The sequence below is a fragment of the Myotis lucifugus genome, unplaced genomic scaffold (genome assembly GCF_000147115.1).
Source record: "Myotis lucifugus unplaced genomic scaffold, Myoluc2.0 scaffold_200, whole genome shotgun sequence".
Lineage (NCBI taxonomy): Eukaryota > Metazoa > Chordata > Mammalia > Chiroptera > Vespertilionidae > Myotis > Myotis lucifugus.
The window spans coordinates 2,115,303-2,140,522 of record NW_005871248.1 but is presented as its reverse complement, the minus strand read 5'-3'; the positions used below and the strand labels follow the sequence as shown (position 1 = coordinate 2,140,522).

At 45.0% G+C, this 25,220-nt stretch overlaps 1 protein-coding gene across 6 annotated transcripts in view; it reads left to right on the top strand.

The window, feature by feature from the left end:
* The window catches only part of ATP9B (ATPase phospholipid transporting 9B (putative)), a 139,314-nt gene that overhangs the window by 101,646 nt on the left and 12,448 nt on the right, over positions 1-25,220 (top strand). For 5 of the 6 annotated variants that reach the window (XM_023761177.1, XM_023761180.1, XM_023761176.1 and 2 more), the window contains 7 exons: positions 5,538-5,650; positions 9,380-9,628; positions 17,119-17,280; positions 17,815-17,907; positions 20,917-21,000; positions 21,282-21,452; positions 23,597-23,695. In XM_023761177.1, coding sequence (XP_023616945.1) covers positions 5,538-5,650; positions 9,380-9,628; positions 17,119-17,280; positions 17,815-17,907; positions 20,917-21,000; positions 21,282-21,452; positions 23,597-23,695 — 971 coding nt within the window. The remainder of the gene's footprint in view (positions 1-5,537; positions 5,651-9,379; positions 9,629-17,118; positions 17,281-17,814; positions 17,908-20,916; positions 21,001-21,281; positions 21,453-23,596; positions 23,696-25,220) is intronic. The other variant, XM_023761178.1, reaches the window with a different exon arrangement.

The following is a 25,220-nucleotide window of genomic DNA, read 5'->3' as shown; positions in this document are numbered from 1 at the left end:
CTATCCGCCCTGCTCTGTTCATGACAGGGGAAGGTGCCCCAACCCCCTGATGGGCCCTGCTCTGTGTGTGACAGGGTGCGGCGCCCAACCCCCCCCCCCACAGGCCCTGCTCTTGTGTGTGAAGGGGTAGAGCCATAACCTTCCCCATCGGCCCTGCCCTTGAGTGTGAAAGGGGGGGCGCCCCCAACTTCCTGATCCGCCCTGTTCTGTGCGGGAAAAGGGGGGAGGTCCCCAACCCCCTGATCGGCCCTGCTCTGTGCATGAAAGGGGGGAGCTCCCCAACCCCCTGATGGGCCCTGCTCTGTGAGTGACAGGGGGCAGCGCCCCAACCCCCTGATTGGCCCTGCTCTGTGCGTGACAGGGGGTGGCGCCGCAACCTCCCCATCGACCCTGCCTTGAGTGTGACAGAGGGTGGTGCCCCAACCCCCCAATCGGCCCTACCCTGAGCGTGACTGAGGGTGGCATCGCAACCTCCCGATCCGCCCTGCTCTGTGCATGACGGGGCGGCGCCCCAACTCCCCAATCGGCCCTGCTCTGAGCCTGACCAGGGGCTGCACCTAGGGATTGGGCCTGCCCTCTGCCACCCGGGAGCAGACCTAAGCCAGCAGGTCGTTATCTCCCGAGGGGTCCCAGACTGCGAGAGGGCGCAGGCCTGGCTGGGGGACCCCCCTCCCCCCCCCCAGTGCACAAATTTTTGTGCACCGGGCCTCTAGTCCTATATAATAAAAGCCTAACATGCAAATCGACTGAACACAGAATGACTGGTGGAATGACCAGTCGCTATGATGTGTACTGACCACCAGGGGGCAGATGCTCAATGCAGGAGCTGCCCACAGGCCCCTGGTCAGCCAAGGCGGGTGCCAGCGGGGGCCCCTCAATTGCCCGGCCGGTCACCCCGTAGAGGGTGGTGACCAGCAGCGGGGGGGCGGGGCTGGTGAGTGGGCGATGCCAGGCCGCCCAAGGCAGGTGCCAGCAGGGGCCCCCCCATCACCCTGCTGGTCACCCAACAAATCAACCCTGATCCCCAGCCAGGCCCAGGAACCCTACCCGTGCACGAATTTCGTGCACTGGACCTCTAGTTAAAAATAAATTGAAATAAAAACATGTAGGACTGGGTCTCCTCCTTCCCGAGGGTGTGTTGCCTCAGGTCAGGGTCCCAGGCATTTGGCGGGGGAGTGTTGGCTGTGGCCATTCATCAGGGCCACACTGACCAAATCATAGGTGTGCAAATAGAGCACTGATTGTCTAATTATCCTGTCACTGCAAGCAGGTGAATAGGATTCAGCCCCATCTGCACTTGGACACTGAAAAACATGGTGTCCACATAGTGGGATGGGGTCCATGGGCAGACCTGGTCCATTAATGACATGTGCACTAGGGCAGATTCCCTAATCCTCTAAACAAGCCTTATTGTGAGCACGGCTCTGTGGTGGGGTTGGCACAGCAGGAGGGCACTGAACAGTTAGGCACACATAGATTTCTGTGCATTAGCAAGTCACAGCCAGATTCCAGAAACTCCTCTGTGCCCCTGAAACGGGCGCATTCCTGGTGTTTACTTGTGTGCATGTGCTTTCCAGGAACTTAAGTAATATGCTCTATTTCTATTCCTCACTTTGGTCATGTAAAAAATTCAGGTCTTAGGGTCACCGTGATGACCTCCATCACCCTGCAGCAGCAGGCCTGACAGGAGGTAGTTGTCGGGTGGAACTCGGTGTCAGGGAGGGCGGGAAGCAGTTTGCAGACATCTTCCAAGGAGCCTGCACTCTGGCTGGAATGAAGAGCCTCTGAGGAGCCCCACGTTGCTACATAACGGCGAGGTGGGGCTTCACAGTACTGCAAATTGGGTTTGTGCTTCATCAAGAAGCTTTTTGACAAGAGGTCTCCCTAAGTGCCACTGTCCTTGGCCAGAGCAGAGTGGAAGAGGCAGGGAGATGCAGCACCCCAATAATCGAATTACAGTTTCTTGTGGACAAGAAAGCAGAGTGGTATAATTAGGTTTGATTGGAGTGCATGTTTCCGGTAAGATCTGAAATTAATGATGTTGCTATAGTGACACATCTGTGGCCACCAGTGCGTGAGACATAAAGTAATTCATTCGGCAGGAGTTGGCATCTGTGAGCTGCCAGGATGTGGAGCATATTGACACTGACCAGAGATACAGCCGCTACGTGATGAACAGTGCTGCAGCTGGAGCTGCACCTTGTCAGTCTGCTGGACCTTCCTCTCCAGTGCCTTTGGTGGTGCCACTGGTTAAGAACAAGGCTGCAGAGGACTCGAAGGTTTTAAAACAGTGCTGATTCAGCCTGTTAAAGCCACACTCTAATTTGTTTGTTAGGGAGTTTTTATCTTCATGTAGAACAAAGCCATTATTGAAAACACTCACTAAAATAACAGGTTTCTGAGGACTCACAAATTAACTTAAACCCATTACCCAAAATGCCATGTTGCTTGGACTTGAATCACTCACGTTTCCTAGGACAGCCATCTGTGCTGGGCCATGTTGCTGCCACAGCATGCAGGGTGCCTGCGAGCCACACTCTCATGAGGGGTGAGCAGTGTTCTGTCTGGAGATGGTGACAGGGTCTTCAGTTGGGGCATGTGTAAGCAGTCCTGCTGGCAAAGTCACTGCGGTGTGGATTTGGGTGTGAGTGCCATTGTTCACATCTTGGGGTGTTTGGACACTCCACAGTTGAACAGATCCTACAGTGCTGGGAACGTCATCTTGAGAAAGCCCATGGACAGCAAGCACTGTATGTGACTCCACATTAAATGGTGTCCGATAGTTTAAAGAATTGATGCATACTCTACAGTTTGGTAAATTAGAAGTTTTCTAAGAAGCTTTGTGTTTTAATACAGCCATCAACCCCATTGCTGAACTAGAACCTTCACAGGAAGTGATGTGCAGGCTGGAAGCTGCCAGTCCTGTGAGCTGTGGGCGGGTTGTCTCTGTTTCCTATGGCAACCACCTCTCCCTCCTCTGCTGCAGCAGGTTCTAGTTTTAGTCTGAGGCCAAATCACCACCAGGGAATATTTGATCAGAAAGCTCTGCATCTGCTTTTCTAACAGTGTTCCTCTGCTAGTTGTGTCACATCTGTCACCATCCCAAGAACGACGTCTGCAGGACTTATTCCTTAGAAGTTAATTTCCTCTTTGCCTGTTTTTCTCATTGTAGTCCAAAAATCTGCTTTATTAAAGAGCTACAGCCTTTTAAAAAAAAATAGGAATCACAACCAAACCTTTTATTAAAAGACACTTCCTGCCCATGGAGCCAGTATCCTGACTAGAGGTCATTGGATGCTCTGACCTAGTGGCTCTCAGCCTCTGCCTGACTCAGTTAGTCCCGCCCCTTTGCCAAGTTTCAGATTCAGGACATACTAACTTCTGCTATATTAAGACAATAAAAATTGTAGGAACTGTCAGGAAGATAAGATCTGGAAAATAAGTTTCATTACTGATTCTTTTAGTAACTGGTGTTGTCTCCCCACATTGGCTGCTATACCTGAGGGCACAGAAGTACAACCCCAGCCCGGACCGTCTTGCTCAGAGTCCTGCAGTCAGCTGTGGGAGCAAAACTTCCTTGAAATTTTAAAAAACATTTTCAGGATTCACCTTAAAATGTGAGAAATTATACATGCCACTCACCTAAAGGCATGTCTGCATAAATATTTCAGTATCTTTAACCCAACAAGATGTAAACTTAATTATTCAAATGCCAAAGTAACAGACACATATTTCATTGTTCATTTGATGAAAAATGCTGACTATATCAGTTTTAAATGGCTTAAAACTTGATTTAGTAGCAAGTTAGAATTTTAGAAAGTGCAGCAGTTGTTGCACAATGTTTGAATCAAATAACAGACCTTCAGGATGTATCACTCTCTCAATATTTGGCATAACTACTGGACAACCTTCATTACAATCTAAGTTTAGAATGTTTTCATCACTCTACAAAGCCTACTTGTATATACACCAGCCTCCATTCATTCTTCCTCGTTCCCATCCTGTCCTAGGCAACTCCTAATCTTACTGCCTCAGTGAATTTGCCTATTGCATTTTTCAAATGACTGGCTTCTTTCACTCAGCATAACTGACATATTGTAGCATGTGTCAATGCTTCATTCCTTTTTATTGCTGAGTACTATTCCATTGTATGGACATGCCACATTTTATTTGCCATTTATTAGTTGATAGACATTAACATTGTTCTGGGTTTTGCCTATTGAATAATGCTGCTATGAATATTCAAGGTTCTCGCCACAGCTGTCAGGCAAAACCATATATAACATGACCTTTATATAGAAAATCCTAATCTAAAAATTGTATTAGAACCAATAAACAAGTTTAGTAAGGTTTCAAGATACGAGATCAATATACCAAAATGAATTGTATTTCTATACACTAGCAATAAACTGTCCAAAAATAGAATTGAGTAAACAATTCCATTTACAATAGCATCAAAAATAAAGTCAGTGTACCAGTGCATAGGATCTCATAATGTTAAGATGCAGCATTATTCCCCAAATTGATCTACAGCTTTGAAATGAGCGCAGAGAAGCCTAAGGGAGACAGTACCAGAGCCATCCAAACAGGACTGATGTGTACCTCACAGGAGGTCAGACTCTGAAACCAGATGGGCCGAAGTTAAGTGCATATATTAGTGTATTTTTATATTAACTGATTCGTAAAGTGTTGAGGGTCTCCTTCCAGAGCTCTAAGATATATAGCACTGTGAATTTATTCCCACTTAATAAAAACTCAACAGCTGTCTGAAGTGTGGTGGTATCTCTACCCACCTCTCTCATGACGTTGCTTCACTGCATCTGCTTGTGTATCTTTTCGGTAGGAAGCCGAAACCATGAGCTCTCAGAAAGTTGACCTGCTTGTGCACCCCTCTTAGCCTGCCTTCCTCACTGCCTCACGCTCACATTAGTGTCTGGCCCCAACCGACTGGCAGTCCCAAGGATTGACCACTGATCGCTTGGACACTGTCCTCGCCTGCCAAGGAGTCAGTGAGCATACCAGCAGCTCACAGCTACAGAGTAAATGCCTTCCCTCTCACTCCTTTCCTTTCTCTTCCTCCAGGGCTTAGATGCACCTGCTTCTGTTCAATTAAAAATACTTAATTTTTCAAAATAAGGTTGTTGTTTTTAACTGATAGACACACTAATTTGGGGCTAGTTGTCTTGCTCGGGCAGAGCTCTGTCATGTGATTACATAGCTGTGACTCAGTGTTGCAGTTTTGTGCCTGTCGTTTTCAGAACAGGCAAAAATGGCGTTTGTGTCAACAGGCAGAGGGGAGATTTTCTTCACAGAACTAGGCCCCTTCACATCACTAAAGTTACTAAAAGTTATTCTTGACATGCTGGGAAGAACACTTCTTGTCCTCACTAGTAAGATGAAAAGAGCAGCAAAAGGCATTTCAGGAGACTCTGTCATGGAGCAGAGGTTGTGGCAGCAGAGGTGTGTCGGGGAGGGAACACCACAATCTCGATGAGCCACCTGTATGCTCTCATTTTCTGTTGCTCCTTGTATCATAGGAACCCTCACTCAGAATGAAATGGTATTTAAGCGGCTGCATCTGGGCACTGTGTCCTATGGGACAGACACAATGGATGAGATCCAGAGCCACATCAGGAGCTCCTACACACAGGTATGACTTCCGGTGAGCCTCAGGTGCTGGTCTGCGCACTAGCAAACTCCTTCCGTTATCTTAAAGCATTGCATTAGTTCCATCATCAGCTCTAACTTATAAATCAAGCAACAGATTTGGACTAATTTTAAATAGGCATTTCTATACTGTAGAAGCAAGGCATAATAGCCTTAAATCACTTACTCATGTTAAATTTTCTTAGAGAACTACTTATAAAATTATTCTGTGAAGATGGTATTTCAAAAATACTAAGTAGAATGCTTCATCAGATGTTTCATAATAATTCCTCTGGTTTTCTTCATAATTAATAAGACTTTTTCATATATCCTTTTGTTTTTTCACCTTTTCAGTAAACAGAAGTAAAAGTACAGTGTTAGAAGCCTGTGTACCTGTTATTCATGTCAGCAGGTGCAGCAAACTGCAGGCCTGTTCACTCTCCTTCACCCAGTGCTTTTCAAGTGAAACTCACATATCCCATGATTTCACCTATAATATTTAGTCTGTCTCTAATAGATAAGGGCTCTCTTTTTTTATGATATAGCTTAAATCTCGATTTTTCACTGGGCCCCAGAAGAGTTGTGTAAGGTGGCAAGCACAGGGACTTTTTGCTTTCATAGCGGGGTGCAGCCTGGCGGTTAGGGCGTTTGCCTGTCCCATAGGCAGTGGAGTCCTGACATTCCAGGCTCCTGACTTTGGACACGGCCGGGCGAGTGCATGAGTGCAGATCATGTTGAGATCTGTGGAGGGGTTGGAGACAGACCATTTCCCAGTGTTCATTTTTTAGGCTCTGCAGTCTCCATAGCTCTGTTCCCAAGTTGTGTGTTTCTTTCCTTTGGATTTCCTTCTACCTGTCCTATAACCTGAAATCACTGATTCAGAGTACTGAAACCTAGCAGCCGAGGGAATCGAAGATGCTCCCATGCGAGGCTGCTGTCTGTGTCAGCAGTCATCACTTCCTTGGCTTTTCCTCTGCCTCTTTGTAGATTTGTTGTAGAATCTAGTCACCCACATAATAGTGAGCCAAGGTGTGTCAGGGTCAGAAGTACTTATCGTTCACCAGGGCAGCGAAGGCTCAGTGCACCGAGGCCCTGCCCCTCGGGGCTCCCACGGGGCCACACCAGGTGACTTGGCAGACTCTCATGTTTGCATCATTCCCTTCCAGTCTGCGTAGACTGGATTGAATGTACTTGCACTTTTCCCACTCAGACAAAGCTCAGGTGTTGTTGGCACTGTTGTCAGATCCATGAAAATTCTGTCTTCTGCAGTATTCTCCAGTCAGCATATACTTTACTTTTGAGATGCTGTCAAATGAAAATCATCTTATATGTGTACACATTTATCATGTACGTACACTTTATCATGTGTGTGCATGTTTATCATAGGTGTACATGTGTGCATATTTATCATGTGTATACATATTTATTATATGATATGTACATATTTATCACGTGTGTACATATTTGTTATATGTAATGTTTATATACTCATACAAGCACACACACATGCACAAATACTCAAAGCAAAGCACTTTATTAATTCAGATATCACTCATTTCAGTAGGAGTACTTTGTAATCCAGAATATAGGTGTCCCCCAAAAATGTATACACACTTTGAATGATTATAAAGTCAGTTTTTATTAACATACAGATAATTTTCAAAATTTAAAATAATCTACAGAAAGGAGTAAATTTTTTTGTCAGTGCCTGTTTTCAAACTGATGACCATTCTGTTCCAGACACTGCTGGTAACACAAAGCAATGGAATCACAAACATCAAGAATCATTTTGTTCGGTATTTGTATACCCTCAATTCATCAACTGTTGCCAGTTTTGTACTGTAAACTTTATCTTTTATGTGTCCCCATTATAAAGTCTAGTGGGATAAATTTTCTTTGTTCAAAGCTTAGTCTGACTTCACTCATTATTTCAAATTAGTTAAACCTGAAAAGGAGTGAAGATTGAATTATATTAGCTGTTAAAGTGTATAAAAATGTATATACACTTGGAATAATTATAAAGGTAATGTTTATATTTCAACTGTGTTTCAAACTTGCAGTAGCATTTTAGGATGAATTTCCTTTCAAAGCTTAGTCTGGCTGAAGAGAAAGTAACATCAATTGAACTATCAGCTGTTAAAGTGTGTATACATGTTTTGGGGACACCCTGTATTTATTAATAGAAGTCTTTTCTCCTCTCCTAGTAACCTGTGTTGGGATTGAAATGGTACCAGGTGACATCTGTTCTTTTCAAAATTAATTTATATTATCCATGAACTAGAGGCCCGATGCACGAAATTCGTGCAAGGGCTCGGCCCTCGCAGCTGCTGCTTCGTCCTTAAGGTCATCTGGAAGGTCGTTTGGCTGTCCGGTCTAATTAGCATATGACACTTTTATTATTATAGATATGATTATAATAGCTCCAAATAAGTGATTTTACTAGATAAAAATAAAAGAAGGAAAGATGGGTCTATAAAAATAGCAAATATTTATTTAATATTTTCCCATTTAAGAGGACTTTAAATTTTTTTTTTTTTTTTTTTTACTAAAAGCTATCTGTTGATGACCTGGTTAGACAGTCCTTTTTATGTGAAATTGACTTTACTCCTTATGTTCTTTATTATTAAGATGACAGTAGCCTACTAGGTCCACTGTAATGTACACAAATCTTTTATAACCTGGTTATATTTCCCCACTGGAAGCACTGGTGATAGAGGGCATATCTTTCATGGGATTTGTGCGAAATTAAATTATACAGCCATCAGTGAGCATAGCCTAATGCAGAAGGTGGGCGTCAGCGAGTTTCTGCTGTAACGGCAGCATGTGAGCAGAACGCAGATGTGGGGTCTGAAGCTCGCTGACAGGGGTGCCAGCTGAGCAGAGAAGTTAAACCCTTCATTAGACAGCACTGTAATTTGATGGGCAGAGTAGTCACGGTTCAGTGGCTCTGCACACCCCGTCCAAAAGCGGCAGGCTTGGTGCTAAGGAGGATCGTCACAAGTGACTCTGAAGTTGCTGAAGAAATGTTTGACAGTCCTGTGGGGTCAGGGGGCGTGTCCCTCCCCCGAGTAGGAGGTGAATAATAAAAGTCATCCGCTTGGCTGATGAACTGAGACCCTTGAATGCAGCTGAATGTGATGAGAGCCAAGCAAACGTCAGTGCTAACTGGGTCGTTGCTTCAGGAGAACAGGGTTTTGAGATATGACATGGGGGTCACTCTTCCTCAGAATGCAGCCATTATCGGTTATTATGAACTCCAAAACTGGACACTAACTTTAGAAACTGTTGCAAGCTGGATTGATTTATGGTATTCAGCAAAGGTTTATACCATTTTAAGTAGAACATTTGTAAACAAAAATGAAAGAGGATGTATTATATACCATTCTATTTTGCTCTCAAACTTACTCTGCTTTTAGAAATAGTAAATAAGCAGGGATTATGAAGGACTCAGCAAGTTAATGCCACAGTTAGATTGAATCTAGTAAAAGGAAACTGTCAGATGGTAAGCATTATAGCAAATATTTGGGGCTACTTGACAACTGGGAAATACTACAGCACTTGCCGCAGTCAGATAAAAACCTTATCCTACCAGTACATATGATGTAGGAGATCATCAGCAGTAAATCAAATCAAGCTCTTTTTCTTACCCTAATTAGTTTACAAGATAATACATGATCATAGTCCCAATGTCAGCTATGCTTTGTCTTCAACTTTGTGACTTCCATATTCACAGCTGCACTCTCAAGCTAGTGGAAACAATACCAGTTCAACTCCACCAAGAAAAGCCCAGTCTTCAGGTCCCAAAGTTAGAAAGAGTGTGAGCAGCCGAGTTCACGAAGCAGTGACGGCCATTGCGCTGTGCCACAACGTGACACCGGTATACGAGTCTCGAGCTGGCGTGACCGGGGAGACTGAGTACGCAGAGGTGGACCAAGACTTCAGCGATGAGAACCGCACCTATCAGGCCTCCAGCCCCGATGAGGTCAGTTGGGCTTTTACAGAATCTCGTTTCACCGTGTTATTCCTCAGAGTACAAAGCAATGTTGGTCGGTGTGTTTCATTGGGACTCAAAGACATGAGCATGAGTTCTTTTAGGAGTGAACAGGGGAGCTTTAGGATAGTGTTAATGCGACAGGCTGGGAAACCTGGGTGAATGAGGACTTTCTGCGTGTGCACTTGATCCTACTGTGTCCACACACCTCAGAGTACTAAGAGCTAGTCACAGGGCAGCAGGAGGGAAGTCAGTTGTCTGAGTGGATGAACTGACTGGAGTCTTGACAGGCTGCGTTACTAGGTTTCTTCTCATCTCCAAATGCATCATCAGTTCGCATATTAAATTTCCGGTTATGTTTGCCAGAATTTTAAAATTTTTTAAGTCTACACAAAACAGAAATGATAAAACATTAAATATGGTAATTAGTAACTTCTAACTTTATATTGTTCTTTGATTTTTAGTTTGATAAAAATCTATTATTGCCCTAGCCCAGTGATCGGCAAACTGCGGCTCACAAGCCACATGTGGCTCTTTGGCCCCTTGAGTGTGGCTCTTACACAAAATACCACATGCAGGCGCGCATGTACAGTGCGATTGAAACTTCGTGGCCCATGCGCAGAAGTAGGTATTTTATGGAAGAGCCACACTCAAGGGGCCAAAGAGCCGCATGTGGCTCGCGAGCCGCAGTTTGCCCACCACTGCCCTAGCCGGTTTGGCTCAGTGGATTCAGGAGACAACAGTGTTTTATGTCCCACGTCAGCCTGCAGACCAAAGGGTCTCAGGTTCAATTCCAGTCAAGGGCATGTACCTCGGTTGCAGGCTCCCCACCTGCCCGGGCCCTGGTCAGGACTCGTGCCGGAAGCAATCAATCAATGTGTTTCTCTCACATCAATGTTTCTCTCTGTCTTTCCCTCTCTCTTCCACTCTCCCTAAAAATCAATGGAAAACTATCCTCAGATGAGGATTAACAACAACAACAAAATCTATTATTAAACTAATTTGCCCAGTTCCCATACAGTCTTAGTATATTTTATATATAGTTTTCTTATATACTCTTTCCACTCCAGGTTCTTCAGAACTCTGTAATCAAGCCAGCCATGGAAAATACCGAAAAACATTTTATTACACATCTACCTTATTACCTGCCAAAAATAAGCACAAATTTTGTTGAAAATACATAGGATTTTTCATCTTTAGGTTTCTGTAACACTTTGAATCTTAAATTAGGAATTCACAATAGAGAGGGATTTCCTTGATTCAAAGATTACTAGAACTAAGTAGAACTGCTAATCTTATATTTAAATGTGTACTTGTTTAAAATTTCTTCCTACTTTGGGAATTGGACAATGATTAAAAAGTAGCAGAATATTATATAACCATTAGGAAATCCTTAACACGAATTTTAGTCTGAAAATGAAAAGGTTAGATATCATAATTTTAAGAGGCTGTATGGATGCAGTGTTTGTGGGTCCCTGAAGCCTGAGGACAGTTGTCTAAGGTCTCAATACTGAGCTGAGTAAACTTGGCTGCACCAGGCTGACGGAGGATGGCACTGGGTCCAGTCACTGGTGCTGCTTCAGAAACATTTTTATTGGATCAAGTGCTGAGGATCGTGCACCCCAGAGCTCAACTCAGGGACAGGGCCCCATTCATGTTTTCTGTCCAACCTCAGCTGGGACCTGTCACAGTGTACCTGCTTAACAAGCAGCATTGTCGTCAGAAGACAAGGCTTTATGTTGCTGTTAGCGCTGTACCTCACAATCCCCATGCATTTATGGCTCTGTGTCATTTCGGCCTTTAGAGAGAACGCAGCTCATTAAGTAGAATGACCTCAGTGTTGATTCTACCCAATAGAAGAGTCTCATTTTCATTTTCCCAAAACGGAAAGGATCTTTCCCTCACGCATGTGCATAAATAAGTCTTCGCAATACTAACCCTTTGCACTCCGAACCATTCTGGACATTGGCTACCAGCTACTCGACGCTACTTTGCGGCGGAAACGTGCATTTACAGACCCTCGTATTATTTAGTATAATTTTGGAACCAAGTAACGTATTATAATGATATTGGACTTATATGAATTGGGTGACATCGAGGAATGTATATTTGCAAAAAAAAACAATATTTTATTGTTTATAATTTTGTACAGTATGATTAGTTTTGTAACACTCCCCAATATGCATTGCAGGCTGATTAGTGCATGTTTGACAGTAATAAGTGGTTTGACGCCTGCCACCAGGTGTTTTCCTGTTAGAACACACAATGCAGTCCCGTTTTCTTTGTCCCACATCGGGAATATGTAGTTTATTGTTTAATCCGACACAAAACCCGCTGACATTTCTTGTATATATCTTAGTAATTTTACGATATTTTGATTTAATTTCTTGTGCCATTTCAAGATAAAACTTCAGGGAAACATGCATGTCTCAAAAAGTTGCGTTGAAATAACTCAATTCCCCGTAATCACTAATAAACTGCAATGTCCCCTGAGAGGGGACATCCGAGTGATATGCTAGAATTCCGATGTCCCCTGAGAGGGGACAGCGGAGTGCAAAGGGCTAATAATGGAGCTCTGGGCGCATTCATCGTAAATCATTAAGGTTCTATGAGGCATAGTCATGAAGTATGTGTAGTAATGAAGTGTGTGTTGTCCTGGTATTTTTAGTGATACTTTCAGATATGGCAAGTGGTGGGGTGTTCTGTCAGGTCCCAGTGTGGAGCCTGCTTACACCTGGTTGTTGTTTCTTATGGTGAGTGATCAATAGTTCATTTTCTCTGGGAAGAGGAAGTTCCTTGCCTGTCACTTTGTGTCCACAGCTTCCGCATAGCAAACTCCAGCTTAGCAGACATGAAAAGTTCCCTGGGAATTCCTGAACAGAGTTAAAGCCAACCCTCTTCAGGGTTGTATCTGCTAGGTGCTGAATGGTGACACTTAGCTAGTGTCAGGAACAGGCCTAAGTGGACATGGCCAGCAGGCAGATGGGCGCCAGCTCAGGTGATCAGGGACAGCATGACACAAACCTTGACAACATCTACCCTCTTTTGGCCCAGAAAGGTGATTGGGCGTGTTTCTTGTGGCTGCGGACCCTGTACACCTGCTATTTGGTAGTAACACACTTCCCCCGGGGCTACACCCTTTATCACAGATAGTTTCTACATTCAGATATCATTTCAGGGGTAGATAAATCTTTACTGGGTGGTTAGTGAAGAATCAGCTAAAATTTAGGACAAACCTAAAAACACAAGAACGTTATGTCATTAACAGCATTGCTTTTGAATTGAGCGAAGTAAGCTCTAACATATGCGTCGTGCTTCAGTTTAATCCATGTTATTGCAGTGCCTGTCGAAGCAGAGGACTGATTGTGCACTTGTGTCAGCATGTCTGTGGGGAGCAGGTCCTTGTCAGTGACGTCAGCCCTCCTGTGACCCTCAGGAGCAGAAGAGAATGCCGACTCCTTGGCCAGCCATGAGTATTGATTGGCAGTCTTTCCAAGCAATCAGATTGCAGTTTATGTTCATAATTCTGTTATTATAACAATGATGGTACTAGCACAGATTATGATTGATAAGTGTGTGGTAAAAACTACCCTGGAGGATTGCTGGCAGCTATGCCTGTGTAATTGCCAAGATGATAAAGGACATTCTCCCAGGCTGTTAAAGAATGACAGCACAACTCATACAACCTACCAAAAGGAAGATAAACAACCCAATTAAAAAATGGGCAAAGGACATCAATAGACACTTCTCCAAAGTGGACACACAGAAGGCCAAAAGGCATGAAATAGATTCCGGTCAAGGGCATGTACCTTGGTTGCGGGCATATCCCCAGTGGGAGATGTGCAGGAGGCAGCTGATCGATGTTTCTCTCTCATCGATGTTTCTAACTCTCTATCTCTCTCCCTTCCGATCTGTAAAAAAATCAATAAAATATATTTTAAAAAAAAAAATGGGCAAAGGACCTCAATAGACACTTCTCCAAAGTGGACACACAGAAGGCCAAAAGGCATGAAATAGTACTCAATGTCACTGATCATCCGAGAGATGCAAATCAAAACAACAATGAGGTACCACCTCACACCTGTAAGAATGGCTATCATCAACAAATCAACAAATGACAAGTGTTGGCGAGGATGTGGAGAAAAGGGAACTCTCATGAACTGCTGGTGGGAATGCAGACTGGTGCAGCCTCTGTGGAAAACAGTTTGGAGTTTCCTCAAAAAATTAAAAATGGAACTGCTATTTGATCCAGTGATCCCACTTCTAGGAATATATCCCAAGAAACTAGAAACACCAATTAGAAAGAACATATGCACCCCTGTGTTCATAGCAGCACAATTTACAATAGCTAAGATTTGTAAACAGCCTAAGTGCCCATCAGCAGATGAGTGGATTAAAAACCTGTGGTACATCTACGCAATGGAATACTATGCAGCTGTAAAAAAGAAACAACTCTTACCATTTACAACAGCATGGATAGACCTAGGGAGCATTATACTAAGCAAAATAAGCCAGTCAGAGAAAGATAAGTATCACCTGATCTCACTCATATGTAGAATATAATGACCAACATAAACTGATGAACAAAAATAGACCCAGAGTCATAGAAACATTGAACAGACTGTCAAACCTCAGAGAGACGGCGGGGGGGAGGGGGGGGGGCGGGGGGAGATCAACCAATGAACTCATATGTGTATATGCATAACCCAAGGACACAGACAGTGGGTGGTGAAGGCTTGGGGGGAGAGGGCAATGTGGGGGGAAAGGGGACATATGTAATAGTTTCAACAATAAAGATTTATTTTAAAAAATAAACACACACACAATAAAAGAATGACAGCACAGAAACTTTTTAATATGAAATTGTAGCTCCCACCCCATGTTCTGTTTCCTCTCATTTCACAACTCTTGGAACTACCTTCCATACTGGTTACTAAGAATGAAGACACATAAATGTGTAAATAAACTTCCTGAGTGTGTTACTCAGTGCCTATGGATGAGACTTAGCTCAGGCTCCCACTTACATATATTTTTACATCACATTTTAATTATTTTTACCTTTATATTATTGTCAATAATCACATCATTAGATATTTCCAAAAGCTCTTGTGAAACAGTCATTTCAAATAGATTAAACCTTTATGCTCTAAGTTACCTTTACATTTCAGAGAAAAATATCTCAGGATTATGTCCTATTATAATGTCAAGCAGAACCTTCCACATGAACATGGCAGCACACAAGTATTGGATAAACCACTCTCTGCATGTTTCATTCAAATACTGACAAAAATTCCTGGAGAGAGAAAATCAAGCAACAGCATTGGAAACTCTCTTAAACAGAACCCAGACCTAAGCACTGGGGAAATCTCCCCAACTCTCTAGGACTCGATGATGGAAGGAGGGCACATTCTTGGGAGGCCCATGCCATCACTGACAGCATCCAAAGGGAACAGGAAAAGACACACATCCCCCTCTGTCCCTACCTCCTGACCATGAGGGCCGCACAGTTGGGAAATTCAAAAAGCAGCAGAATATTAACTGCTCCTGAGATAAATTCTAAGCCAAAGCCCGCTCCTGTTATAAGCCACCACACAGAGTATGCAGTCTGACCCAATATAGAAAAGGATGACCTTAGAGAAGCCATGGTCAGGAGAAGCCAAGATGAAAACAGTCACTGAACAGCTCTAGCTCAGGCACCACCTCCCTGACTCTGCCAGCAGCACAGCGGTGACAGGAGACAGAAACTCCATCTCAGCAGCTGACGTATTAGGGAGTGCCTTGAAAGATAAGCCAGAGATTGTATGCATCAGGAAGAAGCAATGAAATATGCAAACTTGGCATCCACGTAAAAACATTAGAAGAGCCATAGCCAGTTTGGCTCAGTGGATAAAGCATTGGCCTGCGGACTGAAGGTTCCTGGGTTCGATTCTGGTCAAGGGCACGTACCTTGTACCTTGGCAGCAGGCTCAATCCGATGGCCCTGGTTAGCGCTTGTATGGGAGGCAACCAATTGATGTCTCACATCTATGTTTCTCTCTCTGTCTCTCCCCCTCCCTTCCACTCTCTCCACTGAGCTGAACCAGCTAGAACAAGAACAACTCTTATCTTCATACCACCACAGACAGAGATGGTCAAGGCAAATAGCAGGAAAGGCTCCAGGTCAGAACCTTTCCCGACAACGTAACTCTCCCAGCGCTGACCTCTGGGCTGTGCTCAGAGACTGGACCCCCCGGCCCCGAGTCTACAAAGATGCCCTCTCTGCAGCACAGGGTGACGGTGGATGCTGCCTCCGCCATCGGCAGGACAGCAAGACTGAAGTGAGAGTGCTGCTCAGGGCAAATAATCACAATCCGATACAGTCAAGGCTCATTAGCTGGCAATCTAATGTGTAACGTTTTGCTGTCCTAGATTTATGTCAGCCAACTATGCTTTTATTCATTAAAATGAAATGTATTTTTAAAGGATAAATTGGGGCTGAGGAGAAATGGGCACACTGCACAGGAAGCAGCGACAGGTGGTGGGACAGAGAAGGGATTCGCAGGGAGGGGAAGGCCGTGGTGGAGGACAGACTAGTGGAAGGGCCTCCCCATCCTTCTCTCTGCTGGAGACATGGCTCCTAAGGCTTAGGAAGAGCCACACTCAAGGGGCCAAAGAGCCGCATGTGGCTCGCGAGCCGCAGTTTGCCAACCATGGCTCTAAGGCATCGCCTGTGCTGGGAAGCGACTTCACTCTGTGCACCTAGGACGGGACCTGCTGTGTGTCCTCCTGGGCAGTGGGAAATGGCACCTCAGTTTCTTCTGTTTCTGGGGTTCAGGTGAGGAACCGGGTGAGAAGGTTGTTTGAGTGTCTACTCCCTTATGCCTTTTTTTAAAAATATATTTTTATTGATTCCAGAGAGGAAGGGAGAGAGAGAGACAGAAACATCAATGATGAGAGAGAATCCTTGATTGGCTGTCTCCTGCACGGCCCAAACTGGGAATTGAGCCCGAAACTCAGGCATGTGCCCTGACTGGGAATCAAACCACGACCTCTTGGTTCATAGGTTGACGTTCAACCACTGAGCTATGCCAGCTAGAATTACCTCTTATTTTAGGAAAAGGTCAGATAAACAGAGAGTTGAATGGTTCTCTGTCTCATAGGCTCCTGGAATCAGAAAGAAGTTTGGAAAGCCAATAGTGAGTGCCTGCCTACCACTGAGCCCTCCAGCCCACCATGTGTGCCCACTAAACACTGCCTCTGGGCAGCTAGTAAACCAGAGCACACTCAGCTGTGGCCTCTGTTTCAGAAAGCAAGACCAAGGGCTCTGTCATCCTGCTATTGTTGGCCTGAGGAGATGTTATTAAAAATGAACACTGACACAGCCACAAAGATACACAAGTTCTCAGCACAGTGAGCTGTGTAAGGCCAAGCTTTCTGACCGCCAGCCTCTTGCTTCCCTTCCCAGGAAGCCAGTAGCCTCACCTGTCACTGGTCTCCCCCAGGTGGCTCTGGTGCAGTGGACGGAGAGCGTTGGCCTCACCCTGGTCAACAGAGACCTCACATCCATGCAGTTGAGGACGCCCGGCGGCCAGATCCTGACCTACTGCGTCCTGCAGATGTTCCCCTTCACGTCGGAGGGCAAGCGCATGGGCATCATCGTCAGGGTAGGCGTGCTCGCCCCACAATAATTGACACTGCGAAGGGGGGGACTTCAGATAGCTCTCCTGAGACAACTGAGGCAGAGCTAGTGAAAGGTCATTTCCTCGTTCTGTTTTGTTTTCAACAGCAGGAGCATGCCGAAGACTTTAAGAATGATTTATAACCATAAAGTTGCTGCAAAACACCCCCATTAAATTTTTAACAAATGCCAAAACTATATATTGGAAATTGGCTATACAAGGAAGCTTATTCATTCAATCAAACCATGAAAAGTTGAGAGAATTCATATTTACCTTGCAGTCCAAGGCATATGTCCAATAACTAATTTTATTCTGAGCACCGCACAGTGACTCGAGATCTGCAGCTGTGTTCTCGATCTTGGTGCCCGAGCATTGGGGCATGTAGCCTGTGTAGAAAGAGGTTCGAGCAGTGCAGCACCGGGCATCTGCATGGAGACACTGCTCTGAGCCTGTTAGAGCTGCTGTCATTTGAGGAGCAGCATTGGTCTGAACATACCTGTTTATTTTCCTTTCTTGCAGGATGAGTCCACGGCAGAAATCACCTTCTACATGAAAGGTGCTGATGCTGTCATGTCCACCATCGTCCAGTATAACGACTGGCTGGAGGAGGAGGTAACTGGCGCTCTCTCATGGGAACATGTTCACAGATAAGCGAGCAGACAGAAAACCAGTGTCCTGTCCCAGCTGGTAGACCTGGCATCTGGGAATAAATTGAGACGCCAGGTTTCAAACCCAACACAATATTTTGCAGGATAATGTTTCCCACTGGATTACCTCAGGTGACACCAGCTCAGTTCCACAAGGTTGTTTAGTGATGAGCAGCTTCCTCTCTTTGTGCACAACTTCTGTGCTGGGTTTTGCGTGAAGGTATGTCATACACACATACCTTCTGTAGGTCCTGTGAAGAGTATTTTGTTTGGATTAGTGAAAAAGCAGAAAATTCTGAAATAACTATATACACATAGCCAATTTAATATACTCATTTTTTAACCTAAATTATTTGCAAGGAGATTTAATTAGAATTTAAGTCTAGTTCTAATTTGTACATAGGATTCACTTTAAAAATAGAAAGTAAGATACAAACATAACCAATGCTCTACTGCATCAAATTCTCCCTAAAGAAATATGGCTTATTTTTAGCCTCATGAGGTTATAGTATTTGTTGTTTACACTTATGTATTAATAAGAAGCTGAATTTGAAAGTGAAACTAAAGCCCTGCAGTTACAAACACCAGCCTTTTAGCATGTGCACATTGCTGTTGTGCTAATATCTCCCCACCGTGGACAGGAGACAGTCTGTCAGTGAGGGCCACACCCTCCACAGAGGTATTGGCAATATGAATCAATAGCTCCTCGGGCACTGGGATTTAATCAGGAACATGAATAAATTAAACTCCCTGAAGACCTAGTAAAATGCCATAAAAATTACTTTTGGTCATAATGATGTGCAATTAATTATAAAATACTTGTTTAATTTATTTAGCTTTATGAGGTCAAATCAATAAATGTCTTGCACCAGACACATAATGTCAGATTGTCTTTCACAAAGATAACTTTATTAACAATCCTTTGTACATTTATTTCCTCAACATTGCAGTTCTTCCCTTAGTTGAATCTTTGACCTCTGCCCATGTCTTGGTAGTGATGCTGCCGTAGTCTGAAGGCCTTTCATGGGGGAGACCAGCAGGCTCTAGGAGCCTGAGTCCCTGTGGGCTAGTTGGGCTCCTCTGTCTCAGACAAGCCTCCAGGTTGGATTCTTGACTATAAACTTGTGTTCTGCAAATATTAAAAAACAACAAAACAAAAAAACTACCAATACTTTTCACTCGTCATGTGACAGAAGGAGCCGATTTTATCAACCCTACGGCGTGAGTCTGCATAAACTCCTGAACCAGGTCCTGGATGTAGCAGCTAACAGTGGCCGCCTTCCCTCGAAGGCAGGCTTGCCGTTCACCCCCAGACCTGATGTTAGGGGTGAACAGGAGTTAGAGTTGGGGAACAGGGGAGTATGAGGGCACAGTGAAGAGCATACTGCCATCCCCTGGGGTCCCTGTCCCCAGCCGGGACCTTCCATCAGCTCTTCCTGTCATGTCTGCAGCTGTGTGTGTGATTGTGAGCATCAGACTAGTCTACCCAGTGAACTGACAAGGAGCTTCAGCAAACCCGAATGGCTCAGGTTTTGTATATGCCTACAGATTTTAGCATCAGATGTAGTAAATGAGCTTTGCTGGAGATGAACCTCCTATAGAGAGAGGTGACGTTATCTAGAAACATTAGCTTTGCCCTGAAGGGACAGTAGGCAATGACAGGGCCTCTGCACAAGGCTGGCAGGGCGAGCGAGCTTGGGAAGTCATGTCTGCATGGTTTATCAGCAAGGCTGCGTGCTTGTCCCTGGGCGATGTGGAATTTCCACTCATGTCTCTAATTTCGATGCACAGAAGGTCAGACAGTCAAAATCACAGTCCCCTCGGTGGCTGGGATGCAGAGCCAGCCTCCCTGTGGGAGCTGCAAAGAGGACACCTTCCTCTCCCCTTCATGCTGAACAGATGCTAACAGTATCAGTTCTAACAGTGCATACCCATCACTAGTGTTTGACTTTCTTTCATTAAAAAAATAGCTGGTTCATTTGTTGGCGATGTATTTGCTTAAACATCATCACATTGTCAGCTTTACGTTGTTTATGTACACTGAGACACTTTTGATTAGTTGTTCTTTAGCTGTGACTAGAGTCCTGTCCCCTGGTATTTGCTCAGAGTGTTTTGAAAAGACCCTGCTCCTGATACTGCCTTTGCCAGCCCCTTGCCCAAAAGTCCACCACAGTGGGGGCACCAGCAGACCCAGGAGCGATCACCATGATCTCTGTAAACCACAAGTGCCCAAAACAGGCTGAACAGCTGGAGTTTGGAGCTTTCAAAATATTGTCAAAGACTGAAAGTTGAAAGGCAGTCATTGCAGAGGGGAAGGGCCTTAGGCAGCCCGTAGCAGGTGGTCCAGGAGCCGAGTGGCCTGGATAAGCCTGGGCTATTACTCTTGGTGTCTTGACAGGTGAGCTTCAAATAGGTTGTTTAGAATGGAATAGCTTAGTGTTCATCACATCGTGGCTTAAACTTTATTTTTCATAAAAACACATTACTCTGCAGTACTTCTTACTTCTCACCACACTGTCCCGTAGGGTCTTCCTATTTCCAGGCCTCCCCTCCTCCCCTGGCCTCAAGCATTGATCTCCCTATGTTACCCATGCAGCGGGGGCCAGCACGGAGAGCAGTATGGTTTCAGGGTTTGTGGTGCCGTTTCTGACAAGTCTGGTTTGAGGTGGGAAAGAATATGCTTGTCATCCGGGAGCTGCACTGTGACACCAGCCCCACTGTGTGCGTGCACTGCTTGTTCTCAGAGGTCAGGAAGAGCAGGGCCATCATGGGGTGGGGGACGGCATGGCAGCAGTCCCTGAGGACACAGCTGTTAAGTACTGTACCCACCTGTCTGGCAAGGATGTAGACTGGAACTGTCTGAGCCTGCCGCTCCAGCTCCAGCCCTGCTGCCACTGGACACAGTAACTAGGAGCCAGAGATAAAAATGCGGAGTGGGTGGTGACAGCACAGTAGCCTGCCTCTTCCTTTCCAGTGTGGAAACATGGCCCGCGAAGGTCTGCGCACCCTCGTGGTCGCGAAGAGGGCGCTCACAGAGGAGCAGTACCAGGACTTTGAGGTGAGCAGATGGTCTCTCTCCACCCTCACGGACATCCCATCCCTTGTGGGCTCTGGTGCTACTGTGAAAATGAGTTCATATTGCTCGTGGGACATTGTGAGGTCGTGTGGCCATAGCTGGGAGCATCAGGACTTAGTCCCCCACCCTGTCATGGCCCCACCCTCTTCTGCAGTCCGCTGGGAGTGAGAAGTGAGGATTTCTTTTGTGTTGCAAGTTTCCATGTATTCAGCAAGTCCTAAATGATAATAAATATAAATAGCACAGCCCATCTCTGTCCTCAGAGCCGCTATATGCAGGCGAAGCTGAGTGTGCATGACCGGGCGCTGAAGGTGGCTGCGGTGGTGGAGAGCCTGGAGCGGGAGATGCAGCTGCTGTGCCTGACGGGGGTGGAGGACCGGCTGCAGGCAGACGTGCGGCCTACCCTGGAGATGCTGCGCAACGCGGGAATCAAGGTACGGCACCTGGAGCAGAGCGCAGTTTCCCTGCGACTGCGTGACCCCTGTGCTGCCTTCTCTTCCTGGCCGATGTGCCCTCTCTGCGCACACACGACATTAGCTCCTCCTGGGGTGAGGCTTAGTTTCCAGGAAGGTGCTTTCTCACCTTGCGCTCCCCATGAGGCAGAGGCTCAGTTACAGAATGGTGGGCGCCTCGGGGTGGGGCCTCCACTATGTGAAAGAAAGGAGCCCGGCTGCTTTTAGAAGAGAGGCTGTTGGGTAGCTGGACGGGGAGACAGTGGAGGGGTCGGAGGCAGCAGTGCACCAACTCCTGTTGGACTTGGCGCATGGAGCAGGTCGGTGGTGTGCAGAGAGCAGTGTCAGTGAGCCCTGCACGGGGACCGACGCCCCAGCGGGTCAGGAGGGAGTTCAGTCACGAGAGCCACTCAGACTCAGACGTGCAAATGATCTGGATCTGACTGTTGGGGCAAGAGATGTGATTATGACAAGTAGATGCCCTGCTTGTTTTTCTGTTCCTTATCTGTCCATGCTAGATTATCAGTGCTCCATGTAAAGATCTAGGTACTTATATCAACTCCTCACTAAACTCAATAAGACTTTCTGGGGTTCTCTTTTTTCTTACATTTCCGATTGAAGGAAACCCCCTCACAGATGTGGGGACCTGATTTCAGCTGTCCCTTGAAACCCAAGGTGCTGCTCCAGCCAGTCAGCTCGCCCAAGCTGCTCGTGGGCCTTGGCGTGGCCTCTCTTGTCCTCTGTGATTCCCAACTTAGTCGTCACAGCGTGTCAGGGTCTCGGGCCCAGGCTCAGTAAAGTGAACACAAACGTGAGATAAAAAGCACAAATCCTCAGACACTGAGAAGAGCCAAAATGCGTGGCACCCAAAGAATCCAGAGCACATATGACTTTTCTGTGTCCTGCTTCCAAAAATGCATGTTTACATGTGACGCATGAGACACCTGAACAGTCCAGATGATGAGAGGTCACTGGAAGTTTTTGCTGTGATAAAATGTATAGAGAGACTACTTGGTAATACATTTAATGTCCTGGTTTTCTCTCTTTTTACTCTAGGGATATTTATATACATAATATGTGCATGTGTGTGGGATTTAAAGTAAAAGTAGTATGATTTAACATGTGTTTTTTAAAATACATTTTTATTGATTTCAGAGAGGAAGGGAGAGGGAGAGGGAGATAGAAACATCAATGATGAGAGAGAATCACTGATAAGCTGCCTCTTGCACACCTCACACTGGGGAATCGAGCCCGCAACCTGGGTATGTTCCCTGACCAGGTTCTTAGGTTGGCACTCACCCACTGAGCCACACCAGCCGGGCTAACATGTTTTATTTGCTAGAACTTTCAGCTTAATTGCACCTATTTGCCCATTTCGAACCTCATTTTCCAGCTGTATACCAGCCAGCTGGAACAGGGTCTTCAGGATCCTCCTAGTTCATGGCCAATGACCGTGTGGTGCCCCAGGCCTGTTTGTGTGGCATGTGAGGTTGTGTGAATGCTGCCTTTTGACATGTACTGTGTCCTCATCAGCCTCAGCCATATGATTTCTAAACCCTTTCATTCGTGTGCCTCCAGATCTCAGCTCTGAGCCTAAAATCACTTTGCTGCCAATTGTTTTAGTGAAGCAAGTCAAAAAGACTTGTTGTTGTGGAAAATGTGAAGTTTTTCCCATTGTTAGGTGCACAGCTCACTGGCACTAAGTGCATTCACATTGTTGTGCAGCCACCACAGCACTCCAGAACTTCATCTTGTGAATCTGACACTCTCTCCTCAAAACCCAGCTCCCATCCCCTGCCCCCCGCCCCTGGCACCCACTATCTACTTCCTGTCCCTACAAATCTGACCACTCCAGGGACCGCATACCAGTGGAATCAGACAGCATTTGCTCTTTGTGGCTGGCTCATTTCACTCAGCACAGCATCCTCGGGGTTCATCCATGTCGCCTTGTGGATGTGCCACACCTTGCTCACCCATTCATCCTCAAGGGACACTTGGGTTGCCTCCACATTCAGATATTGTGAATAGTGATGCTGTGAACATGGGGTGCAAATATCCTGCAACGAGAGACACTTTAAAGAGACGAAGTGTAATGATGAAGTTCACCAGGGTAAACTGTTTCCTAGATATGGATGCTAACAGGCGATAAACTCGAGACAGCCACGTGCATCGCCAAGAGCTCACACTTGGTGTCGAGAGCGCAAGACATTCACGTCTTCAGACCTGTAAGTCTGTGTCGAAATCACTTTGAATTTTAAATGTTGTATCTCACAATTAAAACCTGTTGATTCTGTGGGAATGTACATGCCGTTACTTATTATTTATTGAATATCAGTTTTAAAAGAGAAATACTGCAATTTTCTTACTCAATTTATAAAAACATTAAGATAGATTTATATTAGTACATTAACTGTGATCAAAAGCTGCTTTTTGATAGAAACAAGTTCCAAGTTTACAAGTACTTTTCTGTTGTTCTATTAGAATTATTTATACAACTAAATATCTGCTTTAAGTTAGACATGCTGTTCATCTGTGGAGGTGTATATTGATACAAATTACATCTTCCTTGGTTACACGTGTCACACGTGGTGCAGAGCTGCCTTTGTGGGACAAACGCTACTACAGAGTTGGGATGTGTCTAATCTGCCCCCTTCCCCGAGCAAATGCTCTTCCTTAATTAGCTCAAAGAAAGTTAATAGAGATGAGCTAAATTTATGTGTTTACTGTATATATTAGTTATTTTTAATTTAATTCAAACAAAAAATAAAAGTTTCTTGGGTCTTGATTGATGGTGGGTGAACAGACACTGTGTGTCTGCATCTGTTTTAAATGCAGCGCTTGTACCTACAGAAATAGTTATTTGAATATCATTTACATGTAAATGTAGTTTATTTCAAAACATCAGAATCGCAAATTAGGCCCTGCAGTCGACTATTTGCAATTAAATTATTAATGATTCTGGTAAAACGTCAGATCAATTTTTGTTGACTTTTCTGTGTTATAGCACCACAAATTAAAATTTCCACAATAAAACCTACCTATTTAAAGATGAGTCTGAGATTAATTTGTACTGCATGAAACTTTTAATTTATTTCAGTCCTGTAATATATCATTTCTTTTATGCCCCATAAAATCTCCACAGAAAGAATATCAAAAACCAGTGTGTTGGTTTCTGAAATGTTTTCCTTCTAAAATTAATGACATTTCAACATTATGACTTGATTTTAATCTTTTAAATCATTTCATCTTTCATGTATTTGTTGGCGTGAACTAATAGAATAAGTTGAAAGCTGTGACACAGACAAGTGACTTTAGGAAAGCATTTGCACCAGTGGCGTATTAGGAAAAGAGGCGTCTTTCAATCAGACCTTGACCTTGGGTCACCTGTGTGGAGCTCGGCTCCCTGGGCTCCTCTGTTGCTGTACTGGAGTATCATTGTATGGACGTACCACAGACTTAATCAGTGGTTACCGTGGCATCCTGTGGGACTGTCGTGACAGAAGGCAAGGCAGTCGTTAGCTCCTAAGTGCCTGTTACCCATTTCTGGACAAGCCAGCTTCTTCTGTCCGCTGTGTTTTATTGTAACTACAATGTTTTTTCTGCACTTTTCCATGTGTCGGAAAATAATCAGTGTTAGATAAGGAGGTGTGTGTTCCCAGCACTGCAGGAGAGGTTTGAAAGAGCTGTTCTTTATAGGACTCCATGTGGGAGGCACTTTGGGTTCTAGATCATGTGTCTAACGATGTCAGT